We start from the raw sequence: 15,791 nt of genomic DNA on the forward strand, positions 1-15,791 counted from the left end.
CAGACGTTTCACCTGCTCAGCAGACTTGTTGAAAAACTGGTGACAACAGGTTGATATGAGGTGATTAGTAGCTCGGTATTTAAGAAAAAAGTTTGTCATCAGTCGGTCAACCCGGGCAAGTGTTCATCTCCATACCCGGGTATACTATTTGGTTCCAGGGGTCAAGTCACAGCTCCTGGTTCCATAGCTTTGACCCCTCAAGGTTCCTTGATGCTGGTGAGGGGCTCTTGATCTAGGGAACGATCTGTGCTCCAGGTCCCTGAATACCTTCCATCCCCCCACAGGCGCTGTATAATCCTATGGGTTTAGCCCCCTCAGGGAAGGTTCCTTGATGTTGGTGAGGGGCTCTTGATTTAGGGAATTGGATCTGTGCTCCAGTTCCCCGAATTAAGCCTGAATTCCTTCCACATCCCCCCCCCCAGGCGCTGTATAATCCTCCGGGTTTAGCGCTTCCCCCTTGATTATAATAATAATAATTTGATCAGTGCTAACCCTAGGCATGAGAATGTAGCCTCAACTTCCCACCGATCAAAGCTATGGAGCATTTACTGCAGCTGATGAATTGATCATTTCATGTCTACTTGCTGGTATTGTATACCATTAATATATGAAGCGAATAATCCTCGGATGAAGCTAAAGAATTGAAGGTTATGTAAAACACAGTTTCAATCACAACTATTTATTCCAAAGCATTTTTTTATTTTTTCTTAGAAGTGGTGCTGTAACAAACAATAACACACAAAGACAAGGTGATTGAACAAGACAGGACAAGAGTATCAAATATTGTTTATGTATATAACTGCCTTGGAGGATTTAGATATTTGTGTATATAATGAGGCTTATTAAATAATGCCATTAGGTCAATGTTTCAGAATTATACATCCAGAGATCATTTGATTTGTTTATAAATAAATTTTTATAAACATGAAATAGTATCCCAGAACAATACCTTGCATAGAAAAAACACATCACTCAAAATTCAAACACTTCTCTACACACAGCAAACTTCTTTGGGAGCATGCAAAAAAAATTATTGCATGGAATATATTATTTAAATAGGTGTAAGTATAGAAAATGGAATGTAGCAAAATGAAATGAGTGTGACCTTAAGACGCCCACTAACAAGATCAGCTAATCTTAGAGTAGATGCGCCAATCCTGAAACAGGCTTTGTCTAAGTGACCCATGTTGGCGTCAGATATTTACAGGTGCTAGACTTTAAGTACTATTAACTACACTGGTTTAAGAGAATCTGACAGGTTGTACCTGCTGTATTCTTTACTTACTAAAATGAAATGAAAAATATTGAGGTATAGTCTGGAATATGTCGGTAAATATAAACTAATAGGAACACAACACTTTTAGAGAAATAAACCTTAAAATTAGTATAAATATACAAACTTTGGAATGAGAATGCAGCCTTACAAATTATGAGATAAATTATTAGGTCTAATTATTTACATACACTAACCATAACTTTGGCATCTAGCCTTAATACTTTGGAGATGAGGACTTAAAGTATAAATAAAGATAAGAAACTACTCAATCCCTGATCCATATAGATTGTCTCGATCTATGGTAGATATGCTGTCATTCTTGGCATATGACCCGACCCGACATTTTAAATTATTGCCATACATTGGCAAACTGGCAAATGAAAAGCTTAGGCACAAGAAAAAAGATTTTGGCCCCTTGTATTTGAACAAAATGTTTGAAACATTGGCAACTAAAGAAAACACTACAAGATAATATTTTGGCAGGTACTGTACAAGCAAACAAATAACAATGATAACGAGTAAATAACAAATCAAATGGGAGACATCACAGACGAAAGGAATGAAATTATATTAACTAAATAATATAACCACCGAGTTGTTATATACATCATATATACAAAACATTAACTTACAGATTACAGAAGTGTCTAGGGCACGTCGTCAAGGCACGAATTATTGAATTTCAAGGCAAACTGTGAATGCATTAACATTGAAAATAAAATATTGAATGTAACCCTTAAGAACAACTACAAGCTATGACATACATTGCACTCAGCTACGGAATGGAGAAGTTATCTTGAAGAGAGGAGACCCAACAGTTTGTAATTTGTCAGTTATGGACGCTCACTTCACACACACTGGACTAAGCTGCTAGTTTATCGGACGCCTAATAATTTTGCAGCATCGTCAGCAGACTTGGACGTTAACAATCTATCCACCACTGCTCGCTTTGTTCCTAGCAGATTGGAGATGAAATCTGTTCCTTCAGTTTCATCCTTGCGTTCCTCCTTGATTTCTGTCTTAATTATTGGAGAGGTTACACATCCATCCTTGTGTTCATCTTCAGAGGTGACTGGAGAGGACGGTCTAACATGATCTGTTGTAATGTGTTGTTTCAGTTCTGCGAGACTCCAGTACCGCTGCAGACAAAACATGCAACTCACCTGTAATAATTTTTTAGATTTGATGAGTAAACAAATACAGTATATGCAGTAAAATATTAAGTTACTTCATGATATATTTAAAGGAAGCTTTAAATACGTAGGGATCATATAGCACCTGGGAGATGGAAGGCAATCAGGTTCTAAGTCCAATTCATTAATTAGAGAGAGCCTCTCCAGAACCAAGGCACTTATTCGTGCTATTGCACGAATAAAGCAAGAAAAATACAGTATAATTTATGTGGCGAACATGTATCAGAACAACAATTTAACAGGTCTTCAAACTTACTCTGTCTGTTGTAGTTGAGTCAGGAACAGGAGGCTCATTATTGTTGTCAGTAGTGATTGGATCTGTGTTGATTATGCTCTGCGCATGCTCTGGGTGAGCTTTACCGAGGTGATGCAGAGCAGCTTCACGTGTTGCTAGAGGAGTCTCACAAACATGGCACCTGAAGGGTCTGGTATCGTCACGCAAAACTGCTGTATCACTTGCTTTCTCATGTTTGAACATTTCATGCTTGCGAAGGCTCTCGAGATTGGTGAAAGCTGCCCCAGGACACTTGACACAGCGGTATGGACGGTCACCTCCCGTTGTGTGGGGAGAATCTGGATGCTTTCTTAATAAGTGCCGATCACAGTTTGATTTTGTGGTGAAAGGAAAGTGACAGACGGGACACAAATAAGGCTTCTGTCCTGTATGGGTTCGGATGTGACGTACAAGAGAACTGGACCACGGGAACTTTCTTTGACAAAATGGACATTTTTGTTTTTGTGGGGCAGAGGAGTAGGCACTGCGTTTTCCATCTTCTGACATCGGCGTGGAAGACGTTGAGTCCTCCTCACCTGGTGGTTCCTCCTCACCCTCGCTGCCAAAAAAAGGGAAGCTCTGACTTGATGCGGTAGACAGCAGCTTGTGAACACTGGCCAGATCTGCTCCACAGTCTTCACGACTTCTCTCATCTGTGCTATTCCCATCAATGTCTTCATCCTCTTCATCCTCATCTTCCTCTTCATCCTCCCCATCTTCCTCTGGGACATCATCAATGACTAATTCACTCTCATCCTCTTCTCTTTGTCTGATTTCTATTCTTTCATCATTAGATTCTTTTTCAATTTTGTTGATGAGCTGCTCTCTTACTGAGTCAGATATGGTATGTGGTGCATCAGCTGCTGATGCTGGTGTGTCCGACTCTGATCTTGAGGTATTGATGCCTCGCGGCCTCTGCTGCCACACGTCTGGATGTTGCTGCTTCATGTGGCGCTCCATATTCGATCGTAGAGTGAACCCTTTATCACATAGATCACATCTCCATGGTCTTTCTGTTCGGTACCTTCGTTGCTTTGGTTTCTTCATTAAAACTGAGTTGCGCATTGTAAAATGCATTACATCTTCATCACTTGGTTTAGATACAGAAGTCGCCAAACTGTCTACTACAGGAGGATCATCGGCTTTACTTTCAACACTACGAATTTCAGGGCGTGGAATGCGCAGTGGATTGCGACGAGCAGCAGCCAGAGCTAGGGCAGAGAGAGGAAATGATGGTGAAGTGTGATGTAAAAACCCTCCAGCTCCACTAAGCAATGCTCCACCTGAGGTGAGCTGCAACCCACGCTTCAGCTCCTTCTGATATTCCTCTAGTAGAGCAGAATCAAACTGATGGACTGGACGTATACCATAAGGGTCCATAAGAATAGGATATTGACTGGATGTAAAAGGGCTACAGAGGGACAGAGGTTGTGGGTACATTGTACTAAGTGGAAAGGGCGGCCGTGGAATCTTGAGCACATCAGAAGTTGGCTCTTGTAAAGACTCTACAGTCTTTTCAACAGTTGCTTCATCCTCTTTCTTCAGTCGTGGCTTTGACAAGTCCTCAGGTTCTACTTGTTCAGTCTTTATATCGCTGATCTCAACGTCTACGTCTTCCTCCTCTTCATCTGCTTCCCTTTCCTTATCCCTTTTAGAATTCATGCTAAGATCTAGGGGAGCATCCTCCGTGTCAGAGAGCAAAGGAGGTACAGGAGTGATGGTAGGCGTGAGAGGACGGGGTGGGACCATGGACAATGGTAAAGATGGCTTGTGTGGAAATGCTATGGGCAAAGAAACTGGAGGTGGCTGATGAGGAGTGCTTAGAGGCATCGCCATGGGTAACTTAGAAAAGTTAAGGAGAGACTCTACAGGCGTGAGGTCAGGATGCTCGTGACGATCCTCCAGTGAGGAACGGTTCACTACGAGCTGCTCAAGTGTGGGTCCTGAAGCAGCCTCAGCATGTTGCTGGATTACATGACGCATCACATCATTTTCAGATGAGAAGGCACCTCCGCATAACTTGCAGGAGTAAGGTTTAGTCATTCCTTCCGGGTGGGAGGAACGTATGTGATCCCGCAGGACAGAACGTGCCTTGCAGTCAATGTGACAAATATGACAGACAGTATCGAGGGAATGATCACTGCTTGCCCCTTCCTCTTGTGGAATGAAGTTCATGCAGCTCTTTACCTCATCTCGTGACTGGCGCCCATGAATATTTTTAATATGACGTTCACAATTGGCTTTTGTGGTGAAGGCTAAGTTGCATAAGTTGCATTCATATGGGGTATCGCCTTTGTGACTCTTCATATGCTCTTTCAAAGTGTTTTTGTCATTACTAAAGAAAGAACAAAGGTTGCAACGATAAGGGGGCGCTACCATGTGCACCAAATTATGGGACTTAAGTTTACGTAAATTTGCAAAGATTTCTTTGCACAAGCGGCATGGATACTGGCCATTTAATTTCATATCACGATATTCACGTGCAAACTGTTCATCGTGAGAGAGAACAGGGGCAGTAGACACCAGGGGAGAGACACTACTGGTAGTGGTAGTTGTAGCAGCAATTCTACCAGCTGTTGGATGCTCTGGTGATGCTTTAGCAGAGTCCGCAGGTGCAGGAGAATGCTGACCTGGGGGTGGCATTCCTAGTGGGGGCCTCAAACCCCCAAGGAAGGAAGTTTCCATTGTTGCACCAACGGGCGTAGACGTTACGTCACGCTTCTGCTTGTTGAGTAGGTCCAGCACAGCCAAGAAGCTCTCCTTACGAGGTTGAGGTTCCTCGCACAAATGGCGTTGGTGGTGGTGAGCCAACTCTGCCAAGTTTGAGAATGTCAGGTCACACCGTAGACACCTAAGGGGAGGCGGGGGAGCTGAGGATGCTGCTGCATGCTCTCGCATATGCATCAGCCATGAGTCTGCACAGGGAAAGGTAATGTTACACATCTGACATCTGTGGACACCGATACCCTCGCCTGGGTGCTGCTGTTGTCGACTGCTCGCCTCACAAATTTCTTTGGCAATGAGTGGAAATTTAGAAGTGGAGAAGTCTGTGAGTGTGAGGTCGAGCTGAGGTGGAGAGACTGTAGCTGTGGGGTGGACCATAGAGTTGTGTAGATGCAGGGCACGGTAGTTTTTAAAACCCACTTGGCAGGTGGTGCAGGCCACCTGGTACTCGGGATGGATGTTCTCCACGTGTTGCTCGAGAACGTGTTGGCTGGGTTGTTCCACTCCACATGCTGGACACGCCAATTCCTCCTCTGCTTCACCAAGACGCACAGTCTTGGACGACACCACGTTATCCTCGTCGTCTAGACGTCGCTTGCAGGGCGACGACGAGCTTTCTTCCGATCCTAAATCGCTCTCCCCAGTGTCTGAGCCTGGCCCTCCACCGCCGCTGCCTCCATTGCGGTAGTGGCCGCGGATGTGGCGATGCATGTTACCATTGGTGGTGAAGTGTGTGCCGCATATGTGACAACGGAACGGCCGCTCTCCTGAATGAACGAGCATGTGTCTATCCAGAGAGCTGTTGCTGCTTAATTGTTTCTTGCAGATTCCGCAGCAGTAGACTTTGGTGCCATTATCAGTCTCGAGGACGTGGTTGTGCTTGCGGATGTGTTGAGTAAATTCATGCTGGGAAGAGTGCACTTCTTGGCATACTGGACAGGCGAAGCTACCAGCCACGCCCGCCTCGCTCTCACCCTCGCTCCCACATTCCGTCTGCAACAAAAAGAAAAACCATTATTGTGGGCTGGCCACCGCCACGGCGCCCCCTGACCCCGCCACACCGCACGCCAACAGACGGCAGGCGCGACCCTCTTCATCACGCCCCCACACTGCCAACACACACACACACACACACACACACACACACACACACACACACACACACACACACACACACACACACACACACACATTGTTTTCACCTCAATATTCCCATTCCCTCTCTCTAACCACTGAAAAGCCTCAATTACTAACAAACTAAAAATAAACTAATGACGAATATTTTATGAATAATACAAGCCTACTTTTACTGGCAGAGTGAAGGCAGCTTAAGCTTTTCCGGACTGTCTAATGTGAGAATATATTATTGCATTCACAGCTAAACACTAAACCTGGGAAATGAAATGGGTGGGGGATAATCAGGTTTGATCCAATTCCTTGTACAGAGCCCCTTGCTACATCAAGGCAGTCTCCCGGAAGGGCTCAACAAGGTGAAAAAATCGTGAATATTGTGTACACTTATGGACGGGTAGAAAACAGTGTTACTCTAAGTGGTCAGCTTCTGTACTATAATATTACAAATGTCTAGAGAAGATCGCTTAAACATCCCCGTAGTAGGATTCACCCCTGAGAACTTCCCCTCCCACAAACTCCTTTACCTCAGGTGCAAGGATGTGAGGGAGGGGACTGCAAGACGAAGAAGAGGATGAAGAGCAACCTGGGGGGAAGGGGGTGATGAAAGAAGGTAGGAGGGAACAAGAGAGGGGGGGATGGAGTAAGGGAAGAAGTTGGGGGATTCGCACAAGTGTAGCCCGAGGGTGTGAGCGTCTGCCCTGAGGCTCCTGGTGTCTCTTGCTTCCCACCTCTCTCACTGCCCTCCCCCTCTTCCCCTCCTGTAACAGCCCCTTCCACACACATTCGCCCCAACACACTAGAACCTTGCATAACACTCGCTTTTCCCCAATACGTGTGCTTTCCCAACACCCAAATCTTCTAAACAACCCCCTCCCACTAACTCATGCATGTAAATTAACTTTGTTTTTTAAAAACATCAAACACGCACCCAACACCCGCTCCTCAACAAGTGCCTATTTCTTTCTCACTACACGGTGCTACTCAGCACTAGTAATAAACTCATATTAGCCAACACTGGTTTGCCTTAAATTTGTCAAACAAATGATGACATCGTGCTTAAACTAAGTACATTTTTGTTTCAGATATCTTTTAAAGAGAAAATATATATTGCCTTCAGAACCTCAGTTTTAAGTTAAAAATTATTATGAATTCTATTTAGTTTTCTCTCTCTTTGAAGTACAGTCTTTTTGCATTCGTGTCATTACTGTATCTGTAGCATGTGTAGTTTCCTTCGGGTTGAAGAATAGCTAAGAGACTGAAATAATGTCAGATCACTTATCGTTTTGAGAACAAAGCAAACTCATCAAAAGCCAGGAAAGGTTGAATTATGATATCTTTGAAAACAAAGATGCCACGCCAATGGTCTTTCTAATCACTTGTACTAACACACGTCTATACTGTTCTGCATTCACAGCTTCTCCTCACGTTAGGATGCCTTGGAATCCGATCTCAGGATTAACTTTAAGAGGATAAAGCCTCCTATTTCAGCACTACCCTTCTAGCAGTTTGGTAGTTTAAAGAATACAAGGCCTCTAAGGTGTCTTGTAGTAACGTGTTCCAACACTGCCAGTATGTTGAATCTTAGCAAAAGATTATGGGTCAAGGTATATTCGCGAGTACCACACACTGAATGACCCCACAGGAGTTTAACGCTTCATGAAATCCTATTCTGCATTCAGAGCTGCTGTCAATGTAGAATAAATAAAACTTCTAGACTACTGGGAAAAACTCAGCATTCGCAAAGAAAAAAAAATAGTATATAATTATTCAAATATATAACAATAATATAATCATTAAGCTCTAAACCCATAATGTACATACGCTGACACACACACACACACACATTCATACATATAAACTAGGATAGATTCTATAATCTACACACTACCGATATTATAACCCTTAGAATATATGATAGGAAGTGTAGAATATGTCGAGAGAATAGAAGGGCTGCCATAGGCAGAACACGATAACATCCATGGCCAGAGACTCTTCAACCTTCTACTAACAGATATAAGAACTGTTGCCGGAACAAAAGGTACTAGAAATCATAGGAAACTGATGAAGTTTTCTGCAGTTGGTGCAGGATCAGCCAAGTTAGTATGGCTGTGTAGTCAACATGTTGTCGAGGCATTCAACGTGGGAGTCTGACTTCTGTCCGGGCTGTGAGAAAACTCTGGAGACAGGTGATTCTACAGCAATCGTATTGTTAGATAAAAGGACACAAGTGCAATTAATGTGACATTTTATTGTGGCAACGTTTTCGTTCTTGCCAAAGCTCCTGGAAAGCGAAACGTTGCCACAATAAAATGTCACATTAGCTGCACTTGTGTCCTTTTATCTAACATTGTCGGTAATTCTACCAACATTAATACAATCATATTACTGATGGCTTTCCATACCGATAAGATGATGAATTAGACACGCAAAACTAGGGTTCTCTCTATTGCCAAAACGTTTCGCCTGCACAAGCTTCTTCAGTCAAATACAGGGGAATATAACAGTGAAGGCAGTACAAAGTAACAGTTTTGATGCGATCAGTCCCTCAGCCTGGGTAGGCGGTCAGTCCCTTAAGCCTGATGGATTGATCACATCAAAACTACTATATCCAGTGATATATTCACCTGTACTCGACTGAAGAAGCCTATTGTATAGGCGAAACGTTTCTGCAATAGATAACCAAGTGTTGCACATTTCTCTTATTGACAACAATTTTTTTTTTTTAGTTTTAATCCACTGATAAATAAAATTTAATTTTCAATCACCATTATGTTCACAAGACCCCGACTGTCTCGTCCAATTCTGCACTTACTGCCAGGACAACTTTTACTTATTATTGTCTATAAAATTCTTCTAAAATCTGAGATACTGTACATAAATACTTTTAACCGAGATACATAAAATATCAAAATTGCTTGAATTAATGTTACCTAATCTTCATGAAGTGTTCAAACAACCACAACCTGTCGGTATTTTATACCATTTTAATGTTCAACCACAACAATGTAAATATCATATGAAGGCAAAAGCAATACCGATGTGGATGTGGCCAGTAGCCGACTCAAGTTAACACTGAACGTTGTCAAGAGTAGTGCTTGTGTATGTCAGCCGTCTTGTATTTTAACAAATAACGTTAGTTTTTCAACGCATTACATCACACGAGTTTCTTCATGCTCCTAACACAGAAAACAGAAGCTTCTGCAAACGTACAGTATATAATCGAAGCACAATAAGTGATTAGCATGTTCTTTTTTTTTTTCAACGCTCCACAAGACTTTACTAACCGAACCTCTCCCCGCTTCATCCCCCCCCCCGGAAAAAAAAGGTATAAACTAGGAGGTTATCTCATAGTATCGCAGAGCAGATAAACACACACACACGACGCACTAATATGTAAACACGCTGGAAAACAAACGCTGGATATGAGGACGGGCTGGGAAGTGTTTTGTCATAATTCATGTGTACCACTGTACTGTGTTGGCCTCAAGCTCTGGCTCCACCTCACAGCCACATTTGGAATTCTTATAATTATGAATGAGGTCGATATTATCAAACAAACAAGGTTCTAATTTCTTAACATAGTCACTGATAGTTCAAATAACATTTAAAATAAATAATCTGTAGTAATCCAAAGTTTAAAGCAGTAATCACAATTCAGCTGTACACAGTCAACCATAAAGGCTCTCAAATGGAATACCAAATTGACACCGAAACACAATAATCCTGAGAGCCAACCACTCTGAACTGATTTCATTGCACTGGCTGCCGCTCAACAAGTGTATCGCCATATATCACATCATACACGGGGCATTCACAAGAGAAAAATCTGCAAAGTTCTTAAGTGTATTTCCATGAGGGTTCTTACCATGTTAATACACATGGATAGCACTTGCGAGAACCCCGGTGGGACAAGACGAGTTAAGTAGTACCCCAGCACCATCGATACACTTGCTAGCTATGGAGATAGTGTGTGGCACCACCTCATCTTAGCAGCAGTGGAGGTGCACTAAGCCAGTGCAGCGGACACGGGCGCTGCTTCACCCTCTGCGGGGCGTGGCAGTGATTTCAACGCGCCAGTGTCCGTTGGCAGTGACCAGCAGACGGCACTGAAGGAGGGAAGAGAACGGCTAGGGGAGGAGCTGCCCTTACCTCTATTTTGTGGACCTTCGTTGCTTTGCGCTTCTTGGCACCCAAAAGTGGTTCCTGATTGGTCAGTAAGTGTGAGTCTGGGCTGACCAAGTGTGTGTCTGGCCTCTCAATGGTGGAGTGAAGACGCGCTGCGTTATGATTGGTGGGTTCAGCAGCCATGTGGGCGGAGTCTGGGGTGGGGGGAGCCTCTGGTGATGGGGGGGTGGAGCCGTGGGTGGATCCTCTGTTGGGGTCACACTCCGCCCTCAGGGGGGACGAGCCTGGGGGGGTCAACGTGCCCTTAGGCTCCGGAGACGCTGTTGCTGCTGCCATGTCTGTCTCGCCTGAGAAAGAGAGATTCCCACGTTATTCTTTGCTCTGGGAGAGGAGAGACAGAATATATTATTTCCCATTTAAATGTGGGTCTAAACACACAAATATATATATATATATATATATATATATATATATATATATATATATATATATATATATATATATATATATATATTATATATATATATAGAAAATAAATGAAGCACAAAACAGTAATGAGCTCAAAGAATAAAAAAGTAATGAACTGAAAGAAGTTTCAGCCACGTTATTACTCATTTAATGTACATACAGCACATGTTACTGTAGCGACCAGTGAAGACGCGGGGCCTGGAGCTATAAATCGACTCTTGCAGCCACAATTAGGTGAGCACAGCATACCCACGTTTATTATGTACACAGCATGCCCAAATATATTACGTACACACCACACGTGTACATGTATTTACAGCACGCCCCCGTACATAAATATACACATTACGAACCACACGTATATATGTACACCAAACGTCAGAATGTACACATGCACTGTGCACCCATGGATAATGTACACACGTACACTGCGTTCTCGGATAACGTACATACATGAATAATGTACAAACGTACATCCACGCACAAGTAATTACATTGTCGTCCTTTTCACCCATAGGTACAATACAAGTCGAATTTCCCGAACAAAAATTACAAAACTTTACTCGAGGATTTAGATATGTACGTAAAGTTAGATATTTAAATGATTAATTTGTAGTAAAACTTAGCAGCATAACCTAGCAAATATTTACTTAGTCTAATGTGATTTTATATATATATATATATATATATATATATATATATATATATATATATATATATATATAGATAGATATACACACACACACACTCATGTTTGTTTTCTATCAATGTATTCTGTCTATTAATAAGATACATATATAAAATATAGGGGGTGGTAGAAGAAAATATTCAAACAGCTCCGGGGAAAACCTTAAACGTTCATTGTCTTCTCTGAGGATGAGGGTCCCCAGTAAAGTTCTAGAGGTGGTACCTCCCTACATATATATATATATATATATATATATATATATATATATATATATATATATATATATATATATATATATATATATATATATATATATATATATAATCATTAACCGATACATCAGTAAAGCAATACAATAGTTGGGTACAAACAAGAATAGAGTAAAAAAAAATAAAAGGATACATTCAAGAACTGGATGCAATAATTTATACAAAAAGCTGAATAAAACAATAATTGGCTGGCTACAATCATTTATAAACAAACTTAATACAAGACTTAGATACACACAAGAACTGGATACAACACTAGCTGGATATACAATAATAATTATATACAAGGATTAAATACACGTAAGTGGAGATATAGTTGGGTACACAAGAACCGATTCAATACAAGCGACACAAGACCTGAGCACTACACAAGACCTGAGCACTACACAAGACCTGAGCACTACACAAGACCTGAGCACTACACAAGACCTGTACATTACACAAGACCTGAGCACTACACAAGACCTGAGCACTACACTAGACCTGAGCACTACACAAGACCTGAGCATTACACAAGACCTGAGCACTACACAAGACCTGAGCACTACACAAGACCTGAGCATTCCACAAGACCTGAGCACTACACAAGACCTGAACACTACACAAGACCTGAGCACTACACAAGACCTGAGCACTACACAAGACCTGAGCACTACACAAGACCTGAGCACTACACAAGACCTGTACATTACACAAGACCTGAGCACTACACAAGACCTGAGCACTACACAAGACCTGAGCATTACACAAGACCTGAGCATTACACAAGACCTGAGCACTACACAAGACCTGAGCACTACACAAGACCTGAGCACTACAAAAGACCTGAGCATTACACAAGACCTGAGCACTACACAAGACCTGAGCACTACACAAGACCTGAGCACTACACAAGACCTGAGCACTACACAAGACCTGAGCACTACACAAGACCTGAGCATTACACAAGACCTGAGCATTACACAAGACCTGAGCATTACACAAGACCTGAGCATTACACAAGACCTGAGCACTACACAAGACCTGAACATTACACAAGACCTGAGCATTACACAAGACCTGAGCACTACACAAGACCTGAGCACTACACAAGACCTGAGCACTACACAAGACCTGAGCACTACACAAGACCTGAGCACTACACAAGACCTGAGCACTACACAAGACCTGAGCATTACACAAGACCTGAGCACTACACAAGACCTGAGCATTACACAAGACCTGAGCATTACACAAGACCTGAGCATTACACAAGACCTGAGCATTACACAAGACCTGAGCATTACACAAGACCTGAGCATTACACAAGACCTGAGCATTACACAAGACCTGAGCATTACACAAGACCTGAACATTACACAAGACCTGAGCATTACACAAGACCTGAGCATTACACAAGACCTGAGCATTACACAAAAAACTGAGCACTACACAAAAAACTGAGCACTACACAAGACCTGAGCATTACACAAGACCTGAGCACTACACAAGACCTGAGCATTACACAAGACCTGAGCACTACACAAGACCTGAGCATTACACAAGACCTGAGCACTACACACAAAACTGAGCACTACACAAAAAACTGAGCATTACACAAGACCTGAGCATTACACAAGACCTGAGCATTACACAAGACCTGAGCATTACACAAGACCTGAGCACTACACACAAAACTGAGCACTACACAAAAAACTGAGCACTACACAAGAACTGAGCACTACACAAAAAACTGAGCACTACACAAGACCTGAGCACTACACACAAAACTGAGCACTACACAAAAAACTGAGCACTACACAAAAAACTGAGCACTACACAAAACACTGAGCACTACACAAAACACTGAGCACTACACAAAACACTGAGCACTACACACGAGAAAAACTAAGCACTACACACACGAGGTGAGCACTACACACAAGAATCGAGTACACAAAGTAACGGAGTACACTAGTAACACTACACGAACGCCAACTCTGGTTATACACCATTATTATTATAATCAAAACTAAGTGCTAAATAGTTATACACCAGATCTCGCACATTTCTACGCGCATCTGCAGCCCCTCTATAATAATGCTATTAAATATAAACACCTACTATAGTAGAAATGGATCATTCATAAGTAAATGAATTATATTTTAATGAATCTAAGGATCAGCTTCTAAAAGCACTATAGTTATTTAAAATTAAGGTTAAAACAGGAAAATTAAAAACTTTTATTCATAAATTCGCTATACAACTCAACTCATCGGTCACTAACGCTAAAGGATAGTACTGAAAAATATTAACAAAACATTATTTTATCTAGTTTTGAAGGTGGAAGGTATAAAATTATCTTTATTGGGTACGTTTCGGCCCTGGAACTTCGGTCACTTTAAATAATTTGGCGTGAGCAAGGTCCGAGGACAAACGTGAGCAATGAAGATGACGTAAGTATATACACCTGTCTTTTCATCCTTCCTGGTTATATCTTAAGAATTATGTATTGCTCTATTACATAATCAATTACATTATCTAAGGAGTTTTCCTAATATATTGAAACGCATTTTACTAAGTAAGTTAACATCAGTAACTCTTCAGCAGATCACCTTCCCTATACCAATGTTTAATAAACACTGAGCTAATTAAAACCTCGTAGCTGATAAACACTGGCAAAATGTTAGTTACTTGAGGTACAACAACAGGTAGCAGAGGAAGAGTACTCCTAAGTGTTGACGCAACCGTTGCAAATATTAAACAATTGTATAATAATGAAGTAGTGAAAATGACGAGTATATCTCATTATTATATTCATGGGGAAACACTAAACCAGGACGGGCATGATCGTGCTCGTGTAGTGACAAAAAGGTAAATGTACTTACAGAATATGGTGCCGTGGTCTGGAGAGGGTATGACACCGAAGATTTTGTGACGATACTCTTCTGCCGACACCACCATGTCTATACACTTACTAGAGTAATTAAAGCTTCAACCAAAACACAACTTGATGTCTACTATAAATAATGCTACTTAATAGCGTCTTTGGTGTACAGCACTAGACAGCAGTTTATACTTTCCACTAGAAAGCACTACTGGCTACGTTCACTAGTTGCACTAAATTAACCTTGGTCAAGTATTAACAACCATTTCACTGGACGGTACTGGTGGTTCCACCCTCCTCACTAGGGCAGAGATACGGACTCTGGGTGAGCAAAGACGCCGTGTATGACTAGTTACATTGGTTGTGAGGAACTGAGATGACGACCCGCCTCTCCCGCTATATATACCCTCCCCCACCTCCCCAATTACCACTCATCATCTATTTCATTTTATCAGCTTATTCTTGGGTATAAAGGATATAAAAGCATATTTGACAGACAATACGATCTTCATTATTATATTAACAATGAATACAAAGTTATTATTGTTGAGTTAATGCCTAAAAATTATGTTGAATATGGCAGTGGTGGGCAATTGCTCACCATCCGACCGAGCAGACCATCCAAGGGGCGGAGTAAGCAGCTCTCAGGCTGACATCATAAGCTGGTATTTACATCTAAATTTTCACCAAAATAATTTTTTTTTATTATAAATAAATAAATATTTTTCCTCTTTAAAACATAACCATATCCATTTCTACCTGAAAAATATAGTC

The 15,791-nt window shown here is 41.7% G+C and overlaps 1 protein-coding gene across 4 annotated transcripts in view; it reads right to left on the reverse strand.

Moving 5' to 3' along the window:
- Nucleotides 1-663: 663 nt before the first annotated feature.
- Nucleotides 664-15,791, reverse strand: part of peb (pebbled) — a 589,367-nt gene continuing 574,239 nt past the window's right edge. For 2 of the 4 annotated variants that reach the window (XM_070094713.1, XM_070094714.1), the window contains exons 4-6: nucleotides 10,751-11,073; nucleotides 2,726-6,460; nucleotides 664-2,439 (exon numbers count right to left, since the gene is read on the reverse strand). In XM_070094713.1, the coding sequence (XP_069950814.1) occupies nucleotides 2,152-2,439; nucleotides 2,726-6,460; nucleotides 10,751-11,073 (4,346 nt within the window). In that variant the 3' untranslated portion in view covers nucleotides 664-2,151. Of the gene's footprint in view, nucleotides 2,440-2,725; nucleotides 6,461-10,466; nucleotides 10,654-10,750; nucleotides 11,074-15,018; nucleotides 15,375-15,791 lie in introns of those variants that run through there. The other 2 variants (XM_053787731.1, XM_053787733.2) reach the window with 2 other exon arrangements.

Source organism: Cherax quadricarinatus, chromosome 47 (assembly GCF_038502225.1).
Source record: "Cherax quadricarinatus isolate ZL_2023a chromosome 47, ASM3850222v1, whole genome shotgun sequence".
Taxonomy (NCBI): domain Eukaryota; kingdom Metazoa; phylum Arthropoda; class Malacostraca; order Decapoda; family Parastacidae; genus Cherax; species Cherax quadricarinatus.